The sequence below is a fragment of the Syngnathus floridae genome, unplaced genomic scaffold, assembly GCF_059516105.1.
Source record: "Syngnathus floridae isolate MCC-2025c unplaced genomic scaffold, RoL_Sflo_1.0 HiC_scaffold_71, whole genome shotgun sequence".
Classification (NCBI taxonomy): Eukaryota; Metazoa; Chordata; class Actinopteri; order Syngnathiformes; family Syngnathidae; genus Syngnathus; species Syngnathus floridae.
Genome location: NW_028284100.1, coordinates 16,629 through 43,205, shown reverse-complemented (window position 1 = coordinate 43,205; position 26,577 = coordinate 16,629). Strand labels below are relative to the sequence as shown.

General features: G+C 44.7%; 2 protein-coding genes and 1 long non-coding RNA gene across 8 annotated transcripts in view; all 3 read left to right on the top strand.

Annotated features, from left to right (window-relative positions):
• The window catches only part of LOC148377973 (uncharacterized), a 78,918-nt gene that overhangs the window by 42,262 nt on the left and 10,079 nt on the right, over positions 1-26,577 (top strand). For 5 of the 6 annotated variants that reach the window (XM_088368060.1, XM_088368059.1, XM_088368062.1 and 2 more), the window contains 7 exons: positions 1,540-1,617; positions 3,182-3,352; positions 3,476-3,553; positions 5,118-5,288; positions 23,106-23,183; positions 24,748-24,918; positions 25,042-25,119. In XM_088368060.1, the coding sequence (XP_088224186.1) occupies positions 1,540-1,617; positions 3,182-3,352; positions 3,476-3,553; positions 5,118-5,288; positions 23,106-23,183; positions 24,748-24,918; positions 25,042-25,119 (825 nt within the window). The remainder of the gene's footprint in view (positions 1-1,539; positions 1,618-3,181; positions 3,353-3,475; positions 3,554-5,117; positions 5,289-23,105; positions 23,184-24,747; positions 24,919-25,041; positions 25,120-26,577) is intronic. The other variant, XM_088368063.1, reaches the window with a different exon arrangement.
• On the top strand, positions 12,890-16,882 carry LOC148377975 (janus kinase and microtubule-interacting protein 3-like). The gene is made up of 5 exons (XM_088368065.1): positions 12,890-13,021; positions 13,134-13,210; positions 13,678-13,854; positions 16,194-16,436; positions 16,583-16,882. The coding sequence occupies exons 3-5, from the start codon at positions 13,729-13,731 to the stop codon at positions 16,865-16,867; spliced, it is 654 nt and encodes a 217-aa protein (XP_088224191.1). The 5' UTR covers positions 12,890-13,021; positions 13,134-13,210; positions 13,678-13,728; the 3' UTR covers positions 16,868-16,882.
• On the top strand, positions 18,576-19,923 carry LOC148377974 (uncharacterized). The gene is made up of 5 exons (XR_015856271.1): positions 18,576-18,837; positions 18,922-18,992; positions 19,129-19,233; positions 19,378-19,491; positions 19,573-19,923. It is a non-coding gene; the product is annotated as an uncharacterized LOC148377974 (long non-coding RNA).

Genomic DNA, 26,577 nt, shown 5'->3' with positions numbered 1-26,577 from the left:
ATGCGGCTCTTTTATGTTCATATCAACATTTGTGTGTGTGTGTGTGTGTGTGTGGGGGGGGGGGGGTTGTGCGTGTTGGCTTCACTTGAGTTCAATTTGGTATTTTGGTCAAAAGCGCATGTGGTGAAATTCCACAAAGTAGGATGGGCAAACACATTTCTTTAAACTATGAGTGTCAATTGGGCTCTCGAAATGGCAGGGAAAAGATGCACAGCAAAACGAAAATACGTAGATGAACACAGGACGTTTTAATCAGAGTGGGAAAGTTTCTATTTTTTGTTGAACGTGATGGCAAACCATTCTGCCTGATATGTCAGACCTCAGCGCATTTCAAAGATTCAAATCTTCAGCGCCATGCACTTCAGCTCACTCCATGCTAACATTGATCAGGCGTCGAACCCGCATCATCATGCTTAAGAGGTGGCCATGCTAACCAGTGCGCCATTATGTCAACGCATAATAACTAAGTCTACTGGTCAAAACAGCGGTTACTATATGACGTCGCTACGTCGTGGTCACGTGACGCAGACAAGACGTCAATGGACGTGGGCAGAGTTAACTTGTTTAAAAGGGAGTAGGCAGAAGAAATATTTAATTTATTTAAATCTATTTTGAGTGCACACCATTATGCCAATGCATAACAACTGTAAATCTACTAAACAAAACAGCGGTTGCTATATGACATCTGCCACGTCGTGGTCACGTGACATACGTGACGTCGATGGGCGTAACTTTCGCCGGAATTCAAATCCGCGGGGAGAGTTAACTTGTTTAAAAGAGAGTGGGCAGAAGAATTATTTAATTTATTTAAATCTATTTGGTGTGTGCGCCATTATGTCAATGCATAACAACTGTAAGTCTACTAAACAAAACAGCGGTTGCTATTTGACGTCTGCCACGTCGTGGTCACGTGACGCGGACGTGACGTCGACGCCTACTTTACATCCCACCGATCACAGGACTCCTCGGCTGCATAACCGTGCCCCCTTCCCAACCAATCGGATTTGCTATACGCGAAAACGACGCCAATGGAAAGAGCTTCCGCCCAAATTTAAATCCGTGGGCGTGGCTCGCAGCAGGAAGTAGGAAAATGGCGGCGATGTTGACAAAGACACAGCGGATGGTAACATACGACTAACAAGAGAAATATTTTTATTTTCTGCTTGCAACTGGACCGTCCAGAGCGTACACGGTAAGTACAACTCATCGTTTTTAAAAAGAAGTACTTTTGTTGCCCTGAAAAGCGAGTGAGCGTGGCGTTTGTGGGGGACGTCGAATTTCGACGATTCTTTCTGGTCAACGGTTGTAAATGATTGTGTTGATTAAAAAAGAAAACTTGATGTAACTCTACTTTTAACTGCCGTTTCAGATAGATTTGGAATTGCATCACATCCAATTTTGCCTAGAGCGTACACGGTAAGTAACACTCGTTGTGTTTAAGGAGATTTACGTTTGTAATAGCAGAAGTGTAGCCGCGTTGCGTTGTACGTGTGAATGTTGGTCCGGGCGAAATGTTAATGTTTAATTTCATTCCTTTAGGTTCCACGGTGTTTGTTGGCTGCAAGTTTTCCACTGCAAGAAGAGGCTCATATCATTGACCAGGAGCGAGCTACAATGGTGAGTAGCCATAACATTTATGTTAAACACTTCCTATTTCATGTCTAACAGTACTTGATTTAACAAATAACCATAAATAAATACAGTGTGGGCACTGAAGTTAACATATGTGATTATACTGCCTAATCTGTCACCGAGTAGATTGTTGCAAAGTAATATAAGATCCAAAGTTGTAATTCAGAATAGTTTTCAAAAGAAGGCCATTAGAATTATATACAAGTCTGATTACCCTGAACAAGCTATTAATTAAATCACAAATTCTTCAATTCAAAGATTTGGTAGATTATCAGACAAATAATGTCTAACAGTAATTGATTTAACACATCACGATAAGTAGATTGAGTGTGGGCACTCTCAAGTTAACATATGTGATTATACTGCCTAATCTGTTACAGAGTATGTTGTTGCCAAGTAATGTAGAATAGATCCAAAGTAGTAATCCAGAATAGTTTTGAAGAGGCCATTAGAATGATAAACAAATCTGATTACCTTGAACATAATAACAAGCTAAGTGTTTAATATGTCCTATGAAGTCAAAATTGGGCACCATCATGTGGTGAAATTTGGAATTGCATCACATCCAATTTTGCCTGGGAACAAACAGATTACATAAATCTTAGTTTTGAATAAGCCACTCCTTCTCAAACAAGTAAACTCTGCCCATTTTGCGCAGTAGATGTTCTGTTAATATCTAGTATTTATACAAAGTCATAATTTAAATTGCTTTCAACCTTCATTCATCGGTTCAACCAACATTACTCGCTCTTATTACCAACTTGTATTGATTTAACTAAGCGTTTAATACTTCCTATCAGGTCTCAAATCGAGATTTGGCAAAATACAATTTCAGCAAATCCAATTTTGCCAGGGAACAAAAATAGATTAAATAAACTAAATAAGTCCTCTTCCCATTAAATAAATCAGAAAAGTCTGTCTTGTAACCAGTCCTCTTCAAACAAGTAAAGTCTGCCCATTTTGTGCCGTAGATTTTGTGTCTATGCCTAGTATTTAAACAAAATCATAATTTAAACGACTTCTTTCCTTCATTCACTTTGGAAATTTGGAATTGCAGCAAATCGAATTTTGGCAGGGAACAAAAATAGATCAATTAAACTAAATAAGTCTTCTTCCCATTAAATAAATTAAAAAAGTCTGTCTTGTAACCAGTCCTTTTCAAACAAGTAAAGTCTGCCCATTTTGTGCCGTCGATTTTGTGTTAATGCCTAGTATTTATACAAAATCATAATTTAAAGGACTTCATTCCTTCATTCACTTTGGAAATTTGGAATTGCAGCACATCAAATTTTGCCTGGGAAGAAAAGTAGATTAAATAAATTTAATAAGTCTTACTACTTCCCATTAAATAAATTAAATACGTCTTACTTGTTCCCACTCCTTTTCAAAACAGTAGTTTAAAACGAGGGCCCTTCACTCAATCTTTAACCTCAACCCAGCACGTTGTGTTGTATCTGTGAATGTTGGTTGTGGCCAAATGATAGTTTTCTTTCATTCGTTTAGGTTCCAAGAAAACTTGATGTAACTCTACTTTTAACTGCCGTTTCAGATAAGCGGGTATTACGTCGCAGTCAAATGCCGCGGATATGACGTAATTGCCCGAACCTCCGCCAAAATTCAAATCTGTTGGCGCGATGGCCGTGAGCCACTGAGCAGCGACGATTATCAACAGAAATATCTTTATTTTCTGCTTGCAACTGGACCGTCTAGAGCGTACACGGTAAGTAACACTCATTGTGTTAAAGGAGATTTACGTTTGTAATAGCAGAAGTGTAGCCGCGTTGCGTTGTACGTGTGAAAATTGGTCGAGGCGAAATGTTAATGTTTAATTTCATTCCTTTAGGTTCCACGGTGTTTGTTGGCTGCAAGTTTTCCACTGCAAGAAGAGGCTCGTATCATTGACCAGGAGCGAGCTACAATGGTGAGTAGCCATAACATTTATGTTAAACACTTCCTATTTCATGTCTAACAGTACTTGATTTAACAAATAACCATAAATAAATACAGTGTGGGCACTGAAGTTAACATATGTGATTATACTGCCTAATCTGTCACGGAGTAGATTGTTGCAAAGTAATATAAGATCCAAAGTTGTAATTCAGAATAGTTTTCAAAAGAAGGCCATTAGAATTATATACAAGTCTGATTACCCTGAACAAGCTATTAATTAAATCACAAATTCTTCAATTCAAAGATTTGGTAGATTATCAGACAAATAATGTCTAACAGTAATTGATTTAACACATCACGATAAGTAGATTGAGTGTGGGCACTCTCAAGTTAACATATGTGATTATACTGCCTAATCTGTTACAGAGTATGTTGTTGCCGAGTAATGTAGAATAGATCCAAAGTAGTAATCCAGAATAGTTTTGAAGAGGCCATTAGAATGATAAACAAATCTGATTACCTTGAACATAATAACAAGCTAAGTGTTTAATATGTCCTATGAAGTCAAAATTGGGCACCATCATGTGGTGAAATTTGGAATTGCATCACATCCAATTTTGCCTGGGAACAAACAGATTACATAAATCTTAGTTTTGAATAAGCCACTCCTTCTCAAACAAGTAAACTCTGCCCATTTTGCGCAGTAGATGTTCTGTTAATATCTAGTATTTATACAAAGTCATAATTTAAATTGCTTTCAACCTTCATTCATCGGTTCAACCAACATTACTCGCTCTTATTACCAACTTGTATTGATTTAACTAAGCGTTTAATACTTCCTATCAGGTCTCAAATCGAGATTTGGCAAAATACAATTTCAGCAAATCCAATTTTGCCAGGGAACAAAAATAGATTAAATAAACTAAATAAGTCCTCTTCCCATTAAATAAATCAGAAAAGTCTGTCTTGTAACCAGTCCTCTTCAAACAAGTAAAGTCTGCCCATTTTGTGCCGTAGATTTTGTGTCTATGCCTAGTATTTAAACAAAATCATAATTTAAACGACTTCTTTCCTTCATTCACTTTGGAAATTTGGAATTGCAGCAAATCGAATTTTGGCAGGGAACAAAAATAGATCAATTAAACTAAATAAGTCTTCTTCCCATTAAATAAATTAAAAAAGTCTGTCTTGTAACCAGTCCTTTTCAAACAAGTAAAGTCTGCCCATTTTGTGCCGTCGATTTTGTGTTAATGCCTAGTATTTATACAAAATCATAATTTAAAGGACTTCATTCCTTCATTCACTTTGGAAATTTGGAATTGCAGCACATCAAATTTTGCCTGGGAAGAAAAGTAGATTAAATAAATTTAATAAGTCTTACTACTTGCCATTAAATAAATTAAATACGTCTTACTTGTTCCCACTCCTTTTCAAAACAGTAGTTTAAAACGAGGGCCCTTCACTCAATCTTTAACCCCAACCCCGCACGTTGTGTTGTATCTGTGAATGTTGGTTGTGGCCAAATGATAGTTTTCTTTCATTCGTTTAGGTTCCAAGAAAACTTGATGTAACTCTACTTTTAACTGCCGTTTCAGATAAGCGGGTATTACGTCGCAGTCATGTGCCGTGGATATGACGTAATTGCCCGAACCTCCGCCAAAATTCAAATCTGTTGGCGCGATGGCCGTGAGCCACTGAGCAGCGACGATTATCAACAGAAATATCTTTATTTTCTGCTTGCAACTGGACCGTCTAGAGCGTACACGGTAAGTAACACTCATTGTGTTTAAGGAGATTTACGTTTGTAATAGCAGAAGTGTAGCCGCGTTGCGTTGTACGTGTGAAAATTGGTCGAGGCGAAATGTTAATGTTTAATTTCATTCCTTTAGGTTCCACGGTGTTTGTTGGCTGCAAGTTTTCCACTGCAAGAAGAGGCTCGTATCATTGACCAGGAGCGAGCTACAATGGTGAGTAGCCATAACATTTATGTTAAACACTTCCTATTTCATGTCTAACAGTACTTGATTTAACAAATAACCATAAATAAATACAGTGTGGGCACTGAAGTTAACATATGTGATTATACTGCCTAATCTGTCACGGAGTAGATTGTTGCAAAGTAATATAAGATCCAAAGTTGTAATTCAGAATAGTTTTCAAAAGAAGGCCATTAGAATTATATACAAGTCTGATTACCCTTAACATAACAACAAGCTATTAATTAAATCACAAATTCTTCAATTCAAAGATTTGGTAGATTATCAGACAAATAATGTCTAACAGTAATTGATTTAACACATCACGATAAGTAGATTGAGTGTGGGCACTCTCAAGTTAACAGATATGATTATACTGCCTAATCTGTTACAGAGTATGTTGTTGCCAAGTAATATAGAATAGATCCAAAGTAGTAATCCAGAATAGTTTTGAAGAGGCCATTAGAATAATAAACAAATCTGATTACCTTGAACATAATAACAAGCTAAGTGTTTAATATGTCCTATGAAGTCAAAATTGGGCACCATCATGTGGTGAAATTTGGAATTGCATCACATCCAATTTTGCCTGGGAACAAACAGATTAAATAAATCTTAGTTTTGAATAAGCCACTCCTTCTCAAACAAGTAAACTCTGCCCATTTCGCGCAGTAGATGTTCTGTTAATATCTAGTATTTATACAAAGTCATAATTTAAATTGCTTTCAACCTTCATTCATCGGTTCAACCAACATTACTCGCTCTTATTACCAACTTGTATTGATTTAACTAAGCGTTTAATACTTCCTATCAGGTCTCAAGGCAAGATTTGGCAAAATACAATTTCAGCAAATCCAATTTTGCCAGGGAACAAAAATAGATTAAATAAACTAAATAAGTCTTCTTCCCATTAAATAAATCAGAAAAGTCTGTCTTGTAACCAGTCCTCTTCAAACAAGTAAAGTCTGCCCATTTTGTGCCGTAGATTTTGTGTCTATGCCTAGTATTTAAACAAAATCATAATTTAAACGACTTCTTTCCTTCATTCACTTTGGAAATTTGGAATTGCAGCAAATCGAATTTTGCCAGGGAACAAAAATAGATCAATTAAACTAAATAAGTCTTCTTCCCATTAAATAAATTAAAAAAGTCTGTCTTGTAACCAGTCCTTTTCAAACAAGTAAAGTCTGCCCATTTTGTGCCGTCGATTTTGTGTTAATGCCTAGTATTTATACAAAATCATAATTTAAAGGACTTCATTCCTTCATTCACTTTGGAAATTTGGAATTGCAGCACATCAAATTTTGCCTGGGAAGAAAAGTAGATTAAATAAATTTAATAAGTCTTACTACTTCCCATTAAATAAATTAAATACGTCTTACTTGTTCCCACTCCTTTACAAAAAAGTAGTTTAAAACGAGGTCCCTTCACTCAACCTTTAACCCTATTTATTCACCTTCTAGGCTAAGTGTTAAAGGCTAAGTGTTAAAGGCTAAGTGTTAAAGGCTAAGTGTTAGAGGCTAAGTGCCAGAGGCTAGGCGCCAGAGGCGAGTTTTTGTGGGCTGAAGTTTTAGTGGGGTTAGTGTGAATACAATCCAAAAGAATACAACAGAATACAATACAATAGAATATAATACATAGATTAAATTCAATAGCTCTTACTACTTCCCATTAAATAAATTAAATACGTCTTACTTGTTCCCAATCCTTTTCAAAAAAGTAGTTTAAAACGAGGGCCCTTCACTCAACCTTTAACCTCAACCCCGCACGTCACATTGTGTTGTATCTGTGAATGTTGGTTGTGGCCAAATGATAGTTTTCTTTCATTCGTTTAGGTTCCACGGTGTTTGTTGGCTATGTTTTCCACTGTCAGAAGGATGAAAATACAAAGTACAACGCTTGGACGTGGGCGAAGACGTCACCGGTGAGTCCTTCCTTCCTATTTATTTACCTTCTAGATGCTAGAGGCTAAGTGTTAGAGGCTAAGTGTTAGAGGCTAAGTGTTAAACACAATACGAACAACACAACGATACTGCACTGAACAACACGATACCGCACTGAGAAACACGATACCGCACTGAACAACACGATACCGCACTGAACAACACCATGCCGCACTGAACACCATGCCACACTGAACAACACCATCCCGCACTGAACAACACCATGCCGCACTAAACAACACCATGCCGCACTGAACAACACCATGCCTCACTGAACGACACCATGCCGCACTGAAAGACACCATGCCGCACTGAACGACACCATGCCGCACTGAAAGACACCATCCCGCACTGAACACCATGCCGCACTGAACAACACCATCCTGCACTGAACAACACCATCCCGCACTGAACAACACCATGCCGCACTGAACAACACCATGCCGCACTGAACAACACCATGCCGCAATGAACAACACCATCCCGCACTGAACAACATTATGCTGCACTGAACAACATTATGCCGCACTGAACAACACCATGCCGCACTGAACAACACCATGCCGCACTGAACAACACCATCCTGCACTGAACAACACCATCCCGCACTGAACAACACCATGCCGCACTGAACAACATTATGGCGCACTGAACAACATTATGCCGCACTGAACAACACCATGCCGCACTGAACAACACCATGCCGCACTGAACAACACCATGCCGCAATGAACAACACCATCCCGCACTGAACAACACCATGCCGCACTGAGCAACACCATGCCGCACTGAACAACACCATCCTGCACTGAACAACACCATGCCGCACTGAACAACACCATTCCGCACTGAACAACACCATGCCGCACTGAACAACATTACGCTGCACTGAACAACACCATGCCGCACTGAACAACACCATGCCGCACTGAACAACACCATGCCGCATTGAACAACACCATGCCGCATTGAACAACACCATGCCGCACTGAACAACACCATCCTGCACTGAACAACACCATGCCGCATTGAACAACACCATGCCGCACTGAACAACACCATCCTGCACTGAACAACACCATCCCGCACTGAACAACACCATCCCGCATTGAACAACACCATCCTGCACTGAACAACACCATGCCGCACTGAACAACACCATGCCGCACTGAACAACACCATTCCGCACTGAACAACACCATGCCGCACTGAACAACACCATCCCGCACTGAACAACACCATCCCGCACTGAACAACACCATGCCGCACTGAACAACACCATCCTGCACTGAACAACACCATCCTGCACTGAACAACACCATGCCGCACTGAACAACACCATGCCGCACTGAACAACACCATGCCGCACTGAACAACACCATGCCGCACTGAACAACATTATGCCGCACTGAACAACATTATGTCGCACTGAACAACACCATGCCGCACTGAACAACACCATGCCGCACTGAACAACATTATGCCGCACTGAAAAACACCATGCCGCACTGAACAACACCATCCCGCACTGAACAACACCATGCCGCATTGAACAACACCATGCCGCACTGAACAACACCATGCTGCACTGAACAACATTATGCTGCACTGAACAACACGATCCTGCATTGAACAACACCATGCCGCACTGAACAACACCATCCTGCACTGAACAACACCATCCTGCACTGAACAACACCACCCCGCACTGAACAACACGATCCCGCATTGAACACCATCCCGCACTGAACAACACCATGCCGCACTGAACAACACCATTCCGCACTGAACAACACCATGCCGCACTGAACAACACCATGCCGCACTGAACAACACCATGCCGCACTGAACAACACCATGCCGCACTGAACAACATTATGCCGCACTGAACAACACCATGCCGCACTGAACAACACCATCCCGCACTGAACAACACCATGCCGCATTGAACAACACCATGCCGCACTGAACAACACCATCCTGCACTGAACAACACCATCCCGCACTAAACAACACCATGCCGCACTGAACAACATTATGGCGCACTGGACAACATTATGCCGCACTGAACAACACCATGCCGCACTGAACAACACCATGCCGCACTGAACAACACCATGCCGCACTGAACAACACCATGCCGCACTGAACAACATTATGCCGCACTGAACAACACCATGCCGCACTGAACAACACCATGCCGCACTGAACAACACGATCCCGCATTGAACAACACCATCCTGCACTGAACAACACCATGCCGCACTGAACAACACCATGCCGCACTGAACAACACCATTCCGCACTGAACAACACCATGCCGCACTGAACGACACCATCCTGCACTGAACAACACCATCCCGCACTGAACAACACCATGCCGCATTAAACAACACCATGCCGCACTGAACAACACCATCCTGCACTGAACAACACCATGCCGCACTGAACAACACCATGCCGCACTGAACAACACCATGCCGCACTGAACAACATTATGCCGCACTGAACAACATTATGCCGCACTAAACAACATTGTCGCACTGAACAACACCATGCCGCACTGAACAACACCATGCTGCACTGAACAACATTATGCCGCACTGAACAACACGATCCCGCATTGAACAACACCATCCCGCAGTGAACAACACCATGCTGCATTGAACAACACCATGCCGCACTGAACAACACCATGCTGCACTGAACAACATTATGCTGCACTGAACAACACGATCCTGCATTGAACAACACCATGCCGCACTGAACAACACCATCCTGCACTGAACAACACCATGCCGCACTGAACAACACCATGCCGCACTGAACAACATTATGCCGCACTGAAAAACACCATGCCGCACTGAACAACACCATCCCGCACTGAACAACACCATGCCGCATTGAACAACACCATGCCGCACTGAACAACACCATGCTGCACTGAACAACATTATGCTGCACTGAACAACACGATCCTGCATTGAACAACACCATGCCGCACTGAACAACACCATCCTGCACTGAACAACACCATCCTGCACTGAACAACACCACCCCGCACTGAACAACACGATCCCGCATTGAACAACACCATCCCGCACTGAACAACACCATGCCGCACTGAACAACACCATTCCGCACTGAACAACACCATGCCGCACTGAACAACACCATGCCGCACTGAACAACACCATGCCGCACTGAACAACACCATGCCGCACTGAACAACATTATGCCGCACTGAACAACACCATGCCGCACTGAACAACACCATCCCGCACTGAACAACACCATGCCGCATTGAACAACACCATGCCGCACTGAACAACACCATCCTGCACTGAACAACACCATCCCGCACTAAACAACACCATGCCGCACTGAACAACATTATGGCGCACTGGACAACATTATGCCGCACTGAACAACACCATGCCGCACTGAACAACACCATGCCGCACTGAACAACACCATGCCGCACTGAACAACACCATGCCGCACTGAACAACATTATGCCGCACTGAACAACACCTTGCCGCACTGAACAACACCATGCCGCACTGAACAACACGATCCCGCATTGAACAACACCATCCTGCACTGAACAACACCATGCCGCACTGAACAACACCATGCCGCACTGAACAACACCATTCCGCACTGAACAACACCATGCCGCACTGAACAACACCATCCCGCACTGAACAACACCATCCCGCACTGAACAACACCATGCCGCATTGAACAACACCATGCCGCACTGAACAACACCATCCTGCACTGAACAACACCATGCCGCACTGAACAACACCATGCCGCACTGAACAACACCATGCCGCACTGAACAACATTATGCCGCACTGAACAACATTATGCCGCACTAAACAACATCATGTCGCACTGAACAACACCATGCCGCACTGAACAACACCATGCTGCACTGAACAACATTATGCCGCACTGAACAACACGATCCCGCATTGAACAACACCATCCCGCAGTGAACAACACCATGCCGCATTGAACAACACCATGCCGCACTGAACAACACCATGCTGCACTGAACAACATTATGCTGCACTGAACAACACGATCCTGCATTGAACAACACCATGCCGCACTGAACAACACCATCCTGCACTGAACAACACCTTTCCACACTGAACAACACCATGCCGCACTGAACAACATTATGCCGCACTGAACAACACCATGCCGCACTGAACAACACCATGCCGCACTGAACAACACCATGCCGCACTGAACAACACCATGCCGCAATGAACAACACCATCCCGCACTGAACAACACCATGCCGCATTGAACAACACCATGCCGCACTGAACAACACCATCCCGCACTGAACAACACCACCCCGCACTGAACAACCCGATCCCGCATTGAACAACACCATCCCGGACTGAACAACACCATGCCGCACTGAACAACACCATTCCGCACTGAACAACACCATGCCGCACTGAACAACACCATGCCGCACTGAACAACACCATGCCGCACTGAACAACACCATGCCGCACTGAACAACATTATGCCGCACTGAACAACACCATGCCGCACTGAACAACACCATCCCGCACTGAACAACACCATGCCGCATTGAACAACACCGTGCCGCACTGAACAACACCATCCTGCACTGAACAACACCATCCCGCACTGAACAACACCATGCCGCACTGAACAACATTATGGCGCACTGAACAACATTATGCCGCACTGAACAACACCATGCCGCACTGAACAACACCATGCCGCACTGAACAACACCATGCCGCACTGAACAACATTATGCCGCACTGAACAACATTATGCCGCACTGAACAACACCATGCCGCACTGAACAACACCATGCCGCACTGAACAACACCATGCCGCACTGAACAACACGACGTCGCACTGAACAACACGACGCCGCACAGAACAACACGACACCGCACAGAATAACACAATACCGCACAGAACAACACAATACCGCACAAACAGTTTTAGATAATATTACGTCGCAGTCATGTGACGCGGACATGACGTCAATAGGCGGAACTCACGGCAAAATTATAATCCGTGGGCGTGGCTTGCAACAGGAAGTAGGAAAGCGGCAGTTCTGGCAAACAAGACACAGCTGTTAGCAACACGATGACTAACAAGGCAAATATTTTTGTTTTCAGCTTGCAACTTGACCGTCTAGAGCGTACAAGGTAATTACAACTGTTTTTTTTTAGCCCTGAAAAGCAAGGGAGTGTGGCGTTTGGGAGGAATGTCGAACTCGGCGTCTGCTTCCAGCCACAGACGCCAAATTTCGACGATTATTTCGACTGGTCAACGGTTGTAAATTATTGCGTTGACTAAAAACTTTATTTAACTCTACTCTTAACTTTGCCGTTTCAGATATGCGGGTATTACACCGCGGAAATGACGTCAATAGGCTGAACTCTCGCCAAAATTCAAATCTGTGGGCGCAATGGCCTTGAGCGAGACACCGGATACAAACACGACGATTATCAACAGAAATATCTTTATTTTCCGCTTGCAAGTGGACCGTCTAGAGCGTACACGGTAAGTACAACTCATTGTGTTTAAAAAGATTTACGTTTGTGTAGTTTGCGTTGCGTTGTATCTGTGAATGTTGGTTGAGGCTAAATGTTAATGTTTAATTTCATTCCTTTAGGTTCCACGGTGTTTGTTGGCTGTATGTTTTCCACTGCAAGAAGAGGCTCGTATCATTGACCAGCAGGAGCTACAATGGTGAGTACCCCTTTCGTCTTCCATTTATGTTAAACACTTCCTATTTCATGTCTAACAGTACTCGATTTAACAAATAACCATAAATAAATACAGTGTGGGCAGTCACGTTAACATATGTGATTATCCTGCCTAATATGTTTATCACAAATATGTCACTAATCACTAATATGTTTATTTGTTTATCACAACACCTTTGGACCTTCAGCAATCGATTATTTACCTTCATCTACATAGAGACAGAACGATGGTGTCTTAAACATCTCATTCATTTCACCAAATAACTTCACGCAGGTGGATAACGGCCGTCTCGGTCACGCTATGTTGCGTGATGCAGTTTTGAAGAACCAAATGCATTTATTCAATGAATAAGTCAAGCTAGTTCTATGTTTATGATGTTGTAAGTTACGGTACCGATTGAAGTTGAGTTCGAAGCCAGTGGAAAACAGCGCTGCGTTTGTGCTCTCCAGGTACAAATGTTGTGATCTCTGACTGACGACCGGGCGAGACTCGAGTAAGAGATGTCCAAACGAGCTCCGGCAGGGCGGGCCAAGGCGGAGCGAACGGACGCCCTTCAGGCCGCCAATGACGAGCTGAGAACCAAACTGATGGACGTCCAGTTAGAACTTCAGCAGGAGAAGAACAAGGTGAAAACCTCAACAGACAGACACTGCCTGCCTCCCTGCCTGCCTCCCTGCCTGCCTCCCTGCCTGCCTCCCTCCCTCCCAGTTTTCCCGATGTAGATTAGACATGCGTGTGCCATGACTGTGTCAGCCTACATCAACAAATGCACCGAGGACGTCAGCACCACTAAGAATATCATCACCCGGGGCAACCAACGACCCTGGATGACTGAGGAGGTACGTCAAACGCTACGAGCGCGGAACTCTGCCTTCAAGTCTGGCGACAAGGAGACACTGAGGACAGCGAGAGCCAACTTGAACCGTGCCATCAGGATAGCGAAGCGAGACCGCAGTCGAAAATTTCAGGATCGTTTCCACGACGTCAAAAACATCAGGAGTATGTGGCAAGGCATACGGGCGATTACAGACTACAACTCACCCTCCCCCCCCCCGGTGGGTGTAGTTGATGCTGACTTTCTAAATGGTCTAAATAACTTCTTTGGGAGGTTCGAGGCACTAAACGGCACTCCAGCAGTTAAAACTGTCCCCCATCAGGAAGAGGAGGTACTCTGCCTTGACTCCGCCGATGTGTTGAAGACCCTGAGGAGAGTCAACCCCTGTAAGGCCCCTGGCCCCGACAACATTCCTGGGCGTGTGTTCAGGGAATGTGCAAGTCATCTGGCTGGGGTCATCACAGACATTTTTAACACCTCGCTGGGCCAAGCCACAGTGCCGGCGTGCTTTAAGACTGCCTCCATCATTCCGGTGCCGAAGAAACCTCAAATCACCTCATTTAATGATTACCGGCCTGTTGCACTGACTCCGGTTATGATGAAGTGCTTCGAAAGGCTGCTTAAAGGTCACATCGTTTCCAGACTCCCCCTATTATTTGACCCGTTCCAGTTTGCCGACCGGCAAAACCGCTCCACTCAGGACGCCATCTCCTCCGTTCTTCACCTGAGCCTGGCTCACCTGGAGGAGAAGAACACCCATGTGCGGAGGCTGTTCCTGGACTTCAGCTCAGCGTTTAACACCATCATCCCACAGCATCTGGTAGGAAAATTGGAACACCTGGGCTTCAACACCCCCCTTCGCAACTGGCTGCTAGACTTCCTCACCAACAGACCTCAGTCAGTCCGGGTCGGACAGAACACCTCTGATGTCATCACCCTCAGCACAGGCTCCCTTCAGGGCTGCGTCCTGAGCCCCCTGCTGTGCACCCTGATGACACACGACTGCGTCCTCAGGTTCACCACCAATCACATCGTGAAGTCAGCAGACGACACAACGGTGGTGGGGCTCATCAGAGACAACAACGACCTGGACTACAGAGAGGAGGTGGAGCAGCTGGTGGGCTGGTGCAGAGAAAACAGCCTGATCCTGAATGAGGAGAAGATGAAGGAGATCATCGTCGACTTCAGGAAAAAACAGCCTCACCACGCTCCACTGATCATCAACAGCTCAGCTGTGGAGGTGGTCAGCACCACCAAATTCCTGGGGGTCCACATCACAGAAGACCTCACCTGGACTATGAACACTACGGCACTGGTCAAGAGGGCACAGAAGCGCTTGTACTTCCTGCGGAGGATGAGGAGAGCCCACCTGCCCCCACCCATCATGAGGACGTTCTACAGGAGCACCATAGAGAGCATTCTGACAAGCTGTCTCTCTGTGTGGTGTGGAGGCTGCACCGCCTCCGATTGGAAGAACGTGAGGAGAGTGGTGAGGACAGCAGAGAGGATCATAGGGGCTCCTCTTCCCTCCATTCAGGACATTTCATCTCAGCGCTGCATGTCCCGTGCCCGTAACATCATCAATGACCCATCACACCCCCACCATGGACTGTTCTCCCTGCTGCCCTCTGGGAAGAGGTTTGCAGCATCCGCTGCAGGTCCACCAGGTTCTGCAACAGCTTTTTCCCTGCTGTCATCAGACTGTTGAACACTAGAACTGTTGAGCTCTAAACTGAACTCTGCATCACACATTCACAGAACTGTACTTTATGACACTACGGACCTCTATCTTGCACTATCTCGCACTACCAACTTTACTGAACTTGTATAAACCCTTTAAATAGAAGTTTAATACATGGTTTAGCATTCCTCTGCACACTCTTGAATACTGTTTTGCCTACTTGCACTATTGCATAATTATCACTGCTGCACTTTATACTTATTTTTAATATATATATATATATATATATAGTATATATGTATATATATATATTTTCATAGGATATGTTACTTCTATTCAACTGCAATATCACTACTTTGTTGTAAGACGTATGCAACGGAATTTCGTTTTGTATGCACCATGTGCAGACAAGATGACAATAAAGTTTGTCTAAGTCTAAGTCATGTCAGGTCAGCTGTCTGGAGAGAGAGAGAAGTCAGGACCTGCGGGCGGAGCACCACCGTGCCACCGCCGCCATGACGGAACTCAAAAGCAAACTCCATGAGGAGAAGCAGAAAGAGTTAGCCATTACCAGGGAGACATTACTGCGGCAGCATGAAATGGAGCTGATGAGAGTGATCAAAATCAAAGATGGAGAGATCCAGCGACTGAATGCCTTGGTCCTCAGCCTGAGGGACGGCTCCATGGACAAGGTGATCCGCTCTATCCGTGTCTGACTATCCGCACGCCACGTCGGGCTTCGATGCGGCCGCTACCGTATTGTGTAGCTTGTCCCCAGTAAGCGTCGCGGCGCTCCGTTGCGGTCTCAACGGCCCGGTGTGGCGCAATGTCTGCTCAGGTGAGGAGGGGGGGCGCTTTGCTGGCGGAGGTGGAGGAGACGCGGCGGTGTCGGGAGACCGAGCGGTGTCGCCTCCACCAGGAGCGCGGAAGAAGCCCTGGCAGCGGCCCAGCAGGCCTGGCAGTCCCGAGCGGCCGAGCTCCGATCGGCTCATCACCAGCATCGGGAGGAGCTGAGCCGAACCAAGAGAGACTGCGAGAGGGAGATCCGCCGACTGGTAGGACTGATCAGATGCGCGGTGCGTGGCTATGTTCCCAATTTCGTTGTATACCTCCAGTGCAATGACACCTAAGGCATTCTATTCTATTCTATTTCACAAGAAGAAAATGTCCGGTTGCTCGCTTCGCTTTTGTCACAGCAAAGGTGTTCTAGTCGATTCAAGAAAAAAATTGGCCGGTTGCTCTCTTTGTTTTTGTCACAATTCTGGCAAATGAGTTTGCCCGCCTGCCTGAGCGCTCCCCGTTTGTACATCCAGACGGATGAGATCAAGCTGAAAGACAGAGCGGTTAGTGTTTTGGATGAAGCCCTGGGGCCGGCCACGTCCACCGCCTTCAGCTGCAGACTCAGGCTGCCGAGCAGCAGATCGCTGCCCTGAGGGATTCCCAAAGGGCGGGCCTAAACTACCCTGGAAGTGGGGTCAACGCCGCTACTAGCAATCCTCTTCATTGCGTAAGCCACCTCATCACACACTTGCAGTACGCATGACTTAGTTCGTTGCTGGAGGAAGGTAGCACAAAAACAGTTTTGAACTTTGAACGAGTGCTTGTGTGTGTGTGTTGCGGGGCGTTTTCAGTCTCAGGAGGATCGGGACACGCGACGGTTTCATCTGAAAATCGCTGAGCTCAGCGCAGTCATCAGGAAACTGGAGGATCGAAACGCCCTGCTTTCTGAAGAGCGCAATGAACTGGTAATTTATTGACGGCACGCTTGAAGGTTTGCGCTACGTTTGATGCGCGCCATCCAGCGAGGCACCCATTGCGCTTGCTTATTAGTTGAGCGGCGCGGCGAGTCGGTTGCCTGGTAGATGTCTTTTATTGGGAGCCAAAGCCACGATTCCGTTCAAACCGATGCAAAAGGAATGGATACGTTCTGGCCCGCGTGTTGTGCGTCTTTCACATCCCGCACTTCATGCTTGCAGCTAAAGCGACTGAGAGAAACAGAAAGCCAGTTTCTGCCACTCCTGTACAAAAACAAACGCCTGAGCAGGAAGAATGAAGAACTCTCGCTGGTGCTGTGTCGCCTTGAAAACAAAGTGCGCTTTGTCACCCAGGAGAACGAGGAGATGGCAAGCTTGGTAAGTCGACGCGGACAACGGCGGCGTGCCAACAGAGTCCACTGCATTTGTGTTCCACAGAGAAGGCCTAGTTCGCTCAATGACCTGGACCGCGGTTGCGGCCAGCAGGACGGTGAAATGGAGTTCCTTCAAGTTGTGGAGCAGCGGCACATCATCGACGACTTGTCCAAGGTCTTCAGGCAGGCGACTCGGTGCACGTACGGCAGCGCCGCGCTCGCTCGCTGTCGCCAGGAAACCTTTTCCGTCCAAAGCTTGGCCGGCGGCCGCCATCCAAAAAATTGGCCCCTTAAATTCCGACCTTTCAAGCAGGAGCATTGTGCGCACGCGTTTGAACACGCTTTAGACTTGTTTTGCCGTTTTCAGCAGCTCAAAGCTCCCGTTTTGTCAGCGCCTTTGCCACTTGCTGTGCGCTGAAAACGACGGACTTGCCCGGCTGCTCAGCCCGTCAACCATGAGCCGCGAGCGCGACGTCATTGTCCGTAGGCAGCTAGTGGCAAAATGCACCCTGTTAGAGTTGCGCTCGCTCCAACTTATTTTGCAAGAACCACACGGGAGACAAGTAAGTTCTTTTGGACACCTGCAGGTGGAGAGTCCATCCGTTGTACGAATGAAGTCTGACTCTCGGCTCCTGCACGAGCATTTTAATTAAGAGAAACAGGGTGGGTGTAAGAGTGGATTGAATAGAGGAAGCCCTTGACCTCTAGTCAAAACATAGCAAGGGGTGTTTTACGACTTTGTGTAGGAAGGGATAAGCGATAGGGATAAATAAGGGATAAATAATATTATTTATTACAGGTCGCAGTCAAAGTCAAAGCAACACAATGATACGATAAAGATAATCTGGAAAACCCTGACACACCCTGTAGTTGTCACTTTTGGAAAAGACGAGCGTCCCTCCAATCATCGCCGGTGACGTGTTTTTCAGGCTCTGGAGACAGGAGCTCATGTCAGAAATGTCATTGTGAGTCGCGTTTGTTTCTGCGCCGGAGCCGTTCGTTCCCTTTGCATCCAAAGAATCTCAAAGGCGGATTATTTGTGTCGACAGGAGAGAGATTTGCTGCTACGATACCGACGTCGAGAATCTCTGAGGAGGAACAAAGCGTGAGGTCCTGCAAGGTGAGTCTGTTTGTTTGCGGCTGCTTGGTGTTGCGCAAGATGAAATGGCCTTTTTCTCGCTATCCTTCCTCTCGTCGATTCATCGTGAGGTGTCGCTTCAGTTTGTTCAGAGAGATGTTTGCTTCCGCGCCCGCAGGTCATCGAAACATTTTACGGCTACGACGAAGACGTGTTGGTGGACTCGGACGGATCGTCCTTGTCTTTTCACACCGACAGAACCCCCGACACGGAACCCGAAGAGGTAGCCCGCCATTTCTGCCAGCGTATTGGCACCAAACATTCCTCTTCAGCCTGGAATCGGACTCGTCTTTGCGTCGCGGGTGCTTTGTCGCCGGTCTGACTGATTCTGGTACTAGTGCTGTGTTGCATTGGTGTGTGCATGAAGAGGCGGAGCTTCGCTACCGCCAGCTGACGCAAGAATATCAAGCGCTGCAACGAGCCTACGCTCTGCTAGCCCAGACCAGCGAAAGGGGACTACGACGCCGAGAAGGAGATCAAGGTGGCGCCCCTTCCCGCAACCCCCGGCCGGGTCGCAGCCTCCCCGTTCTCACCCAGCCTCGGGTGTTCTCTGGTCTGAAAGGAGACTGCTTGAGTTCCGCATCCTGGAGCTGGAGGTGGGAAGACTCGCACAAGCGTGTTGAGGCCAGAGATGTGACGGACGGACGGACGGACGGACGGACGGATGCATGCCTCTGCCTTTCAGGAGAGGGAGTGGCGCTCCCCCGTCTTGAAGTTTCTGCAAGTCCGTTTCCCAGACGGCCTCAGCCCTTTGCAGATCTACTGCGAGGCCGAGGGCGTGAGCGTACGTAAGGCGTCCCTCGCAACCCTAACCTTAACCCGAGGTCCCAGAACACCTTACATTGCTCCTTGCGCCTTTCCCCCGGACATCGTCATCAGTGATCTGATGAAGAAGCTGGACATCCTGGGCTATAACGCCGTAAGTGTATGTCGAACTCCTTATGTTCGCACTCCACGAGACTCGGCGGCTCAAATGTGACTTTTGGAAGGCTTTGCGCTGAAAGAAGCTTGTTGACGCTGTGCCTTTGGGCTCTTGCAGAATCTCACCAACGAGGAGCAGGTGGTCGTGATTCACGCCAGGACCCTTCTCACCCTAGCCGAGAAGGTAACGCGCACGTCCACGCACGCTCTCGCATTCTGCTTATGTGACAGCAGCCTTTCCTCAGTGGTTAGAATACATCAAAGTGACCAAGTCAGCACTTCAACAGAAGATGTTGGACATTGAAAGTGAGAAGGTAGACAGACACGCGACATCAGCCAAGGGGAACTCCGGCAATGTGCCCCAACAATTCTGACCTTGAGCTGTGCTAGGATATGTTCTGCAAGCAGAAGGGCTACCTGGATGAAGAGTTGGACTTCAGGAAGTGTTCCATGGACCAGGCTCATAAGGTAAGCCGCCCTCAAATCTCCCGCCGGACCACTGATGGACGAGGATTGCGGCCCAGAGGATCCTGGAGCTGGAGGCCATGTTGTACGAGGCGCTACCGCAGCGGGACTGCCCCGCCACGGACGGCGAAAAAGCCAGCCACGCTGGCGTGAATGACGTGCTGACGGCGGATCAGAGAGAAGAGCTTAGGAGCGCCGTGGACCAATGGAAGCGAGCCCTGATGTGCGAGTTGAGGGAGCGCGACGCTTGCATCCTCCAAGAGAGAATGGATCTCCTGCACAGCGCGCAACAGGTAAGGGCCCAAAGCCAGCCCGGCACTTACTTGCACGCTTACTGGCTTTTGAATGCCACTTTCCATTTGTCCGTCCTAGAGGAACAAAGAGCTGAAAGAATTCATCGAAGCTCAGAAGAGACAAATCAAACAATTGGAGGAGAAGTTTCTGTTTCTCTTTCTATTCTTCTCCTTGGCCTTCATTCTGTGGCCCTAACACCAGCTGGTGAGTGAGCTCCAGCGGCACCGCACTCGACACCTCCGATACACTGCCAGCCGGTCTCAGACGTTGGCAGACGCTCCGATGCCAACGTATACCCCCCGCCACGGTGACAGAGGCACCGCGTCACACCGGCGCTCATCCAATCAGAAGGCAGGAAAAGCAAATTCACATGCAGGGCACTTTTGAACCAGAAGAGAGCGCCACAAAAAACGGTTGTTGCCCCAAACGCGCACTAAAAAGGGTCAGAATAACAAGAGTCCCACTGGCCAGCCGGGGCCACCCGTCCAGCTGTTTCTTCAGGGGGGAAAAAAATTGGAGTCACCGGTGAGTACATTTTGCATTTAGCTCTGCTTTTCTGCTTCTGTCTTCAAGTGTGTGGCATCCTGCGATCAAAGAGTCAGCCAACCCCAAAGCGGTTGACCTCAACGTCCCACCACCATGCCTACCAGAGCAGGTGACGTGATGCTTTGGACATCCTTCCGTCTCAGATGCCCAAAAGTACTCTTTGCCACATCTGCGGCAATACGGTGTCTTTTCAAAGGTGCAAATAAATCCAGCGTGGGCGGAACACGCACGTCTTCGGTTTTTCCCGCTTTGTTTGTGTGACAGCTGTTGTGAAAATTTTATACAAATAAAGTTGTATAGTACAGGTTTGGCCAAGCCGCAACTCCCGAACCGCATGCGGCTCTTTTATGTTCATATCAACATTTGTGTGTGTGTGTGTGTGTGTGGGGGGGGGGGGGGTTGTGCGTGTTGGCTTCACTTGAGTTCAATTTGGTATTTTGGTCAAAAGCGCATGTGGTGAAATTCCACAAAGTAGGATGGGCAAACACATTTCTTTAAACTATGAGTGTCAATTGGGCTCTCGAAATGGCAGGGAAAAGATGCACAGCAAAACGAAAATACGTAGATGAACACAGGACGTTTTAATCAGAGTGGGAAAGTTTCTATTTTTTGTTGAACGTGATGGCAAACCATTCTGCCTGATATGTCAGACCTCAGCGCATTTCAAAGATTCAAATCTTCAGCGCCATGCACTTCAGCTCACTCCATGCTAACATTGATCAGGCGTCGAACCCGCATCATCATGCTTAAGAGGTGGCCATGCTAACCAGTGCGCCATTATGTCAACGCATAATAACTAAGTCTACTGGTCAAAACAGCGGTTACTATATGACGTCGCTACGTCGTGGTCACGTGACGCAGACAAGACGTCAATGGACGTGGGCAGAGTTAACTTGTTTAAAAGGGAGTAGGCAGAAGAAATATTTAATTTATTTAAATCTATTTTGAGTGCACACCATTATGCCAATGCATAACTGTAAATCTACTAAACAAAACAGCGGTTGCTATATGACATCTGCCACGTCGTGGTCACGTGACATACGTGACGTCGATGGGCGTAACTTTCGCCGGAATTCAAATCCGCGGGGAGAGTTAACTTGTTTAAAAGAGAGTGGGCAGAAGAATTATTTAATTTATTTAAATCTATTTGGTGTGTGCGCCATTATGTCAATGCATAACAACTGTAAGTCTACTAAACAAAACAGCGGTTGCTATTTGACGTCTGCCACGTCGTGGTCACGTGACGCGGACGTGACGTCGACGCCTACTTTACATCCCACCGATCACAGGACTCCTCGGCTGCATAACCGTGCCCCCTTCCCAACCAATCGGATTTGCTATACGCGAAAACGACGCCAATGGAAAGAGCTTCCGCCCAAATTTAAATCCGTGGGCGTGGCTCGCAGCAGGAAGTAGGAAAATGGCGGCGATGTTGACAAAGACACAGCGGATGGTAACATACGACTAACAAGAGAAATATTTTTATTTTCTGCTTGCAACTGGACCGTCCAGAGCGTACACGGTAAGTACAACTCATCGTTTTTAAAAAGAAGTACTTTTGTTGCCCTGAAAAGCGAGTGAGCGTGGCGTTTGTGGGGGACGTCGAATTTCGACGATTCTTTCTGGTCAACGGTTGTAAATGATTGTGTTGATTAAAAAAGAAAACTTGATGTAACTCTACTTTTAACTGCCGTTTCAGATAGATTTGGAATTGCATCACATCCAATTTTGCCTAGAGCGTACACGGTAAGTAACACTCATTGTGTTTAAGGAGATTTACGTTTGTAATAGCAGAAGTGTAGCCGCGTTGCGTTGTACGTGTGAAAATTGGTCGAGGCGAAATGTTAATGTTTAATTTCATTCCTTTAGGTTCCACGGTGTTTGTTGGCTGCAAGTTTTCCACTGCAAGAAGAGGCTCATATCATTGACCAGGAGCGAGCTACAATGGTGAGTAGCCATAACATTTATGTTAAACACTTCCTATTTCATGTCTAACAGTACTTGATTTAACAAATAACCATAAATAAATACAGTGTGGGCACTGAAGTTAACATATGTGATTATACTGCCTAATCTGTCACCGAGTAGATTGTTGCAAAGTAATATAAGATCCAAAGTTGTAATTCAGAATAGTTTTCAAAAGAAGGCCATTAGAATTATATACAAGTCTGATTACCCTGAACAAGCTATTAATTAAATCACAAATTCTTCAATTCAAAGATTTGGTAGATTATCAGACAAATAATGTCTAACAGTAATTGATTTAACACATCACGATAAGTAGATTGAGTGTGGGCACTCTCAAGTTAACATATGTGATTATACTGCCTAATCTGTTACAGAGTATGTTGTTGCCAAGTAATGTAGAATAGATCCAAAGTAGTAATCCAGAATAGTTTTGAAGAGGCCATTAGAATGATAAACAAATCTGATTACCTTGAACATAATAACAAGCTAAGTGTTTAATATGTCCTATGAAGTCAAAATTGGGCACCATCATGTGGTGAAATTTGGAATTGCATCACATCCAATTTTGCCTGGGAACAAACAGATTACATAAATCTTAGTTTTGAATAAGCCACTCCTTCTCAAACAAGTAAACTCTGCCCATTTTGCGCAGTAGATGTTCTGTTAATATCTAGTATTTATACAAAGTCATAATTTAAATTGCTTTCAACCTTCATTCATCGGTTCAACCAACATTACTCGCTCTTATTACCAACTTGTATTGATTTAACTAAGCGTTTAATACTTCCTATCAGGTCTCAAATCGAGATTTGGCAAAATACAATTTCAGCAAATCCAATTTTGCCAGGGAACAAAAATAGATTAAATAAACTAAATAAGTCCTCTTCCCATTAAATAAATCAGAAAAGTCTGTCTTGTAACCAGTCCTCTTCAAACAAGTAAAGTCTGCCCATTTTGTGCCGTAGATTTTGTGTCTATGCCTAGTATTTAAACAAAATCATAATTTAAACGACTTCTTTCCTTCATTCACTTTGGAAATTTGGAATTGCAGCAAATCGAATTTTGGCAGGGAACAAAAATAGATCAATTAAACTAAATAAGTCTTCTTCCCATTAAATAAATTAAAAAAGTCTGTCTTGTAACCAGTCCTTTTCAAACAAGTAAAGTCTGCCCATTTTGTGCCGTCGATTTTGTGTTAATGCCTAGTATTTATACAAAATCATAATTTAAAGGACTTCATTCCTTCATTCACTTTGGAAATTTGGAATTGCAGAACATCAAATTTTGCCTGGGAAGAAAAGTAGATTAAATAAATTTAATAAGTCTTACTACTTCCCATTAAATAAATTAAATACGTCTTACTTGTTCCCACTCCTTTTCAAAACAGTAGTTTAAAACGAGGGCCCTTCACTCAATCTTTAACCCCAACCCCGCACGTTGTGTTGTATCTGTGAATGTTGGTTGTGGCCAAATGATAGTTTTCTTTCATTCGTTTAGGTTCCAAGAAAACTTGATGTAACTCTACTTTTAACTGCCGTTTCAGATAAGCGGGTATTACGTCGCAGTCATGTGCCGTGGATATGACGTAATTGCCCGAACCTCCGCCAAAATTCAAATCTGTTGGCGCGATGGCCGTGAGCCACTGAGCAGCGACGATTATCAACAGAAATATCTTTATTTTCTGCTTGCAACTGGACCGTCTAGAGCGTACACGGTAAGTAACACTCATTGTGTTTAAGGAGATTTACGTTTGTAATAGCAGAAGTGTAGCCGCGTTGCGTTGTACGTGTGAAAATTGGTCGAGGCGAAATGTTAATGTTTAATTTCATTCCTTTAGGTTCCACGGTGTTTGTTGGCTGCAAGTTTTCCACTGCAAGAAGAGGCTCGTATCATTGACCAGGAGCGAGCTACAATGGTGAGTAGCCATAACATTTATGTTAAACACTTCCTATTTCATGTCTAACAGTACTTGATTTAACAAATAACCATAAATAAATACAGTGTGGGCACTGAAGTTAACATATGTGATTATACTGCCTAATCTGTCACGGAGTAGATTGTTGCAAAGTAATATAAGATCCAAAGTTGTAATTCAGAATAGTTTTCAAAAGAAGGCCATTAGAATTATATACAAGTCTGATTACCCTTAACATAACAACAAGCTATTAATTAAATCACAAATTCTTCAATTCAAAGATTTGGTAGATTATCAGACAAATAATGTCTAACAGTAATTGATTTAACACATCACGATAAGTAGATTGAGTGTGGGCACTCTCAAGTTAACATATGTGATTATACTGCCTAATCTGTTACAGAGTATGTTGTTGCCAAGTAATGTAGAATAGATCCAAAGTAGTAATCCAGAATAGTTTTGAAGAGGCCATTAGAATGATAAACAAATCTGATTACCTTGAACATAATAACAAGCTAAGTGTTTAATATGTCCTATGAAGTCAAAATTGGGCACCATCATGTGGTGAAATTTGGAATTGCATCACATCCAATTTTGCCTGGGAACAAACAGATTACATAAATCTTAGTTTTGAATAAGCCACTCCTTCTCAAACAAGTAAACTCTGCCCATTTTGCGCAGTAGATGTTCTGTTAATATCTAGTATTTATACAAAGTCATAATTTAAATTGCTTTCAACCTTCATTCATCGGTTCAACCAACATTACTCGCTCTTATTACCAACTTGTATTGATTTAACTAAGCGTTTAATACTTCCTATCAGGTCTCAAATCGAGATTTGGCAAAATACAATTTCAGCAAATCCAATTTTGCCAGGGAACAAAAATAGATTAAATAAACTAAATAAGTCCTCTTCCCATTAAATAAATCAGAAAAGTCTGTCTTGTAACCAGTCCTCTTCAAACAAGTAAAGTCTGCCCATTTTGTGCCGTAGATTTTGTGTCTATGCCTAGTATTTAAACAAAATCATAATTTAAACGACTTCTTTCCTTCATTCACTTTGGAAATTTGGAATTGCAGCAAATCGAATTTTGGCAGGGAACAAAAATAGATCAATTAAACTAAATAAGTCTTCTTCCCATTAAATAAATTAAAAAAGTCTGTCTTGTAACCAGTCCTTTTCAAACAAGTAAAGTCTGCCCATTTTGTGCCGTCGATTTTGTGTTAATGCCTAGTATTTATACAAAATCATAATTTAAAGGACTTCATTCCTTCATTCACTTTGGAAATTTGGAATTGCAGCACATCAAATTTTGCCTGGGAAGAAAAGTAGATTAAATAAATTTAATAAGTCTTACTACTTCCCATTAAATAAATTAAATACGTCTTACTTGTTCCCACTCCTTTTCAAAACAGTAGTTTAAAACGAGGGCCCTTCACTCAATCTTTAACCCCAAC

Coding starts and splice junctions, on each gene's coding strand:
- LOC148377975 (XM_088368065.1), top strand. CDS start 13,729: ATGTCCAAACGAGCTCCGGCAGGGCGGGCCAAGGCGGAGCGAACGGAC. Junction 13,855..16,193: donor TTCAGCAGGAGAAGAACAAG/GTGAAAACCTCA, acceptor AAGTCATGTCAG/GTCAGCTGTCTGGAGAGAGA. Junction 16,437..16,582: donor GGGACGGCTCCATGGACAAG/GTGATCCGCTCT, acceptor ATGTCTGCTCAG/GTGAGGAGGGGGGGCGCTTT.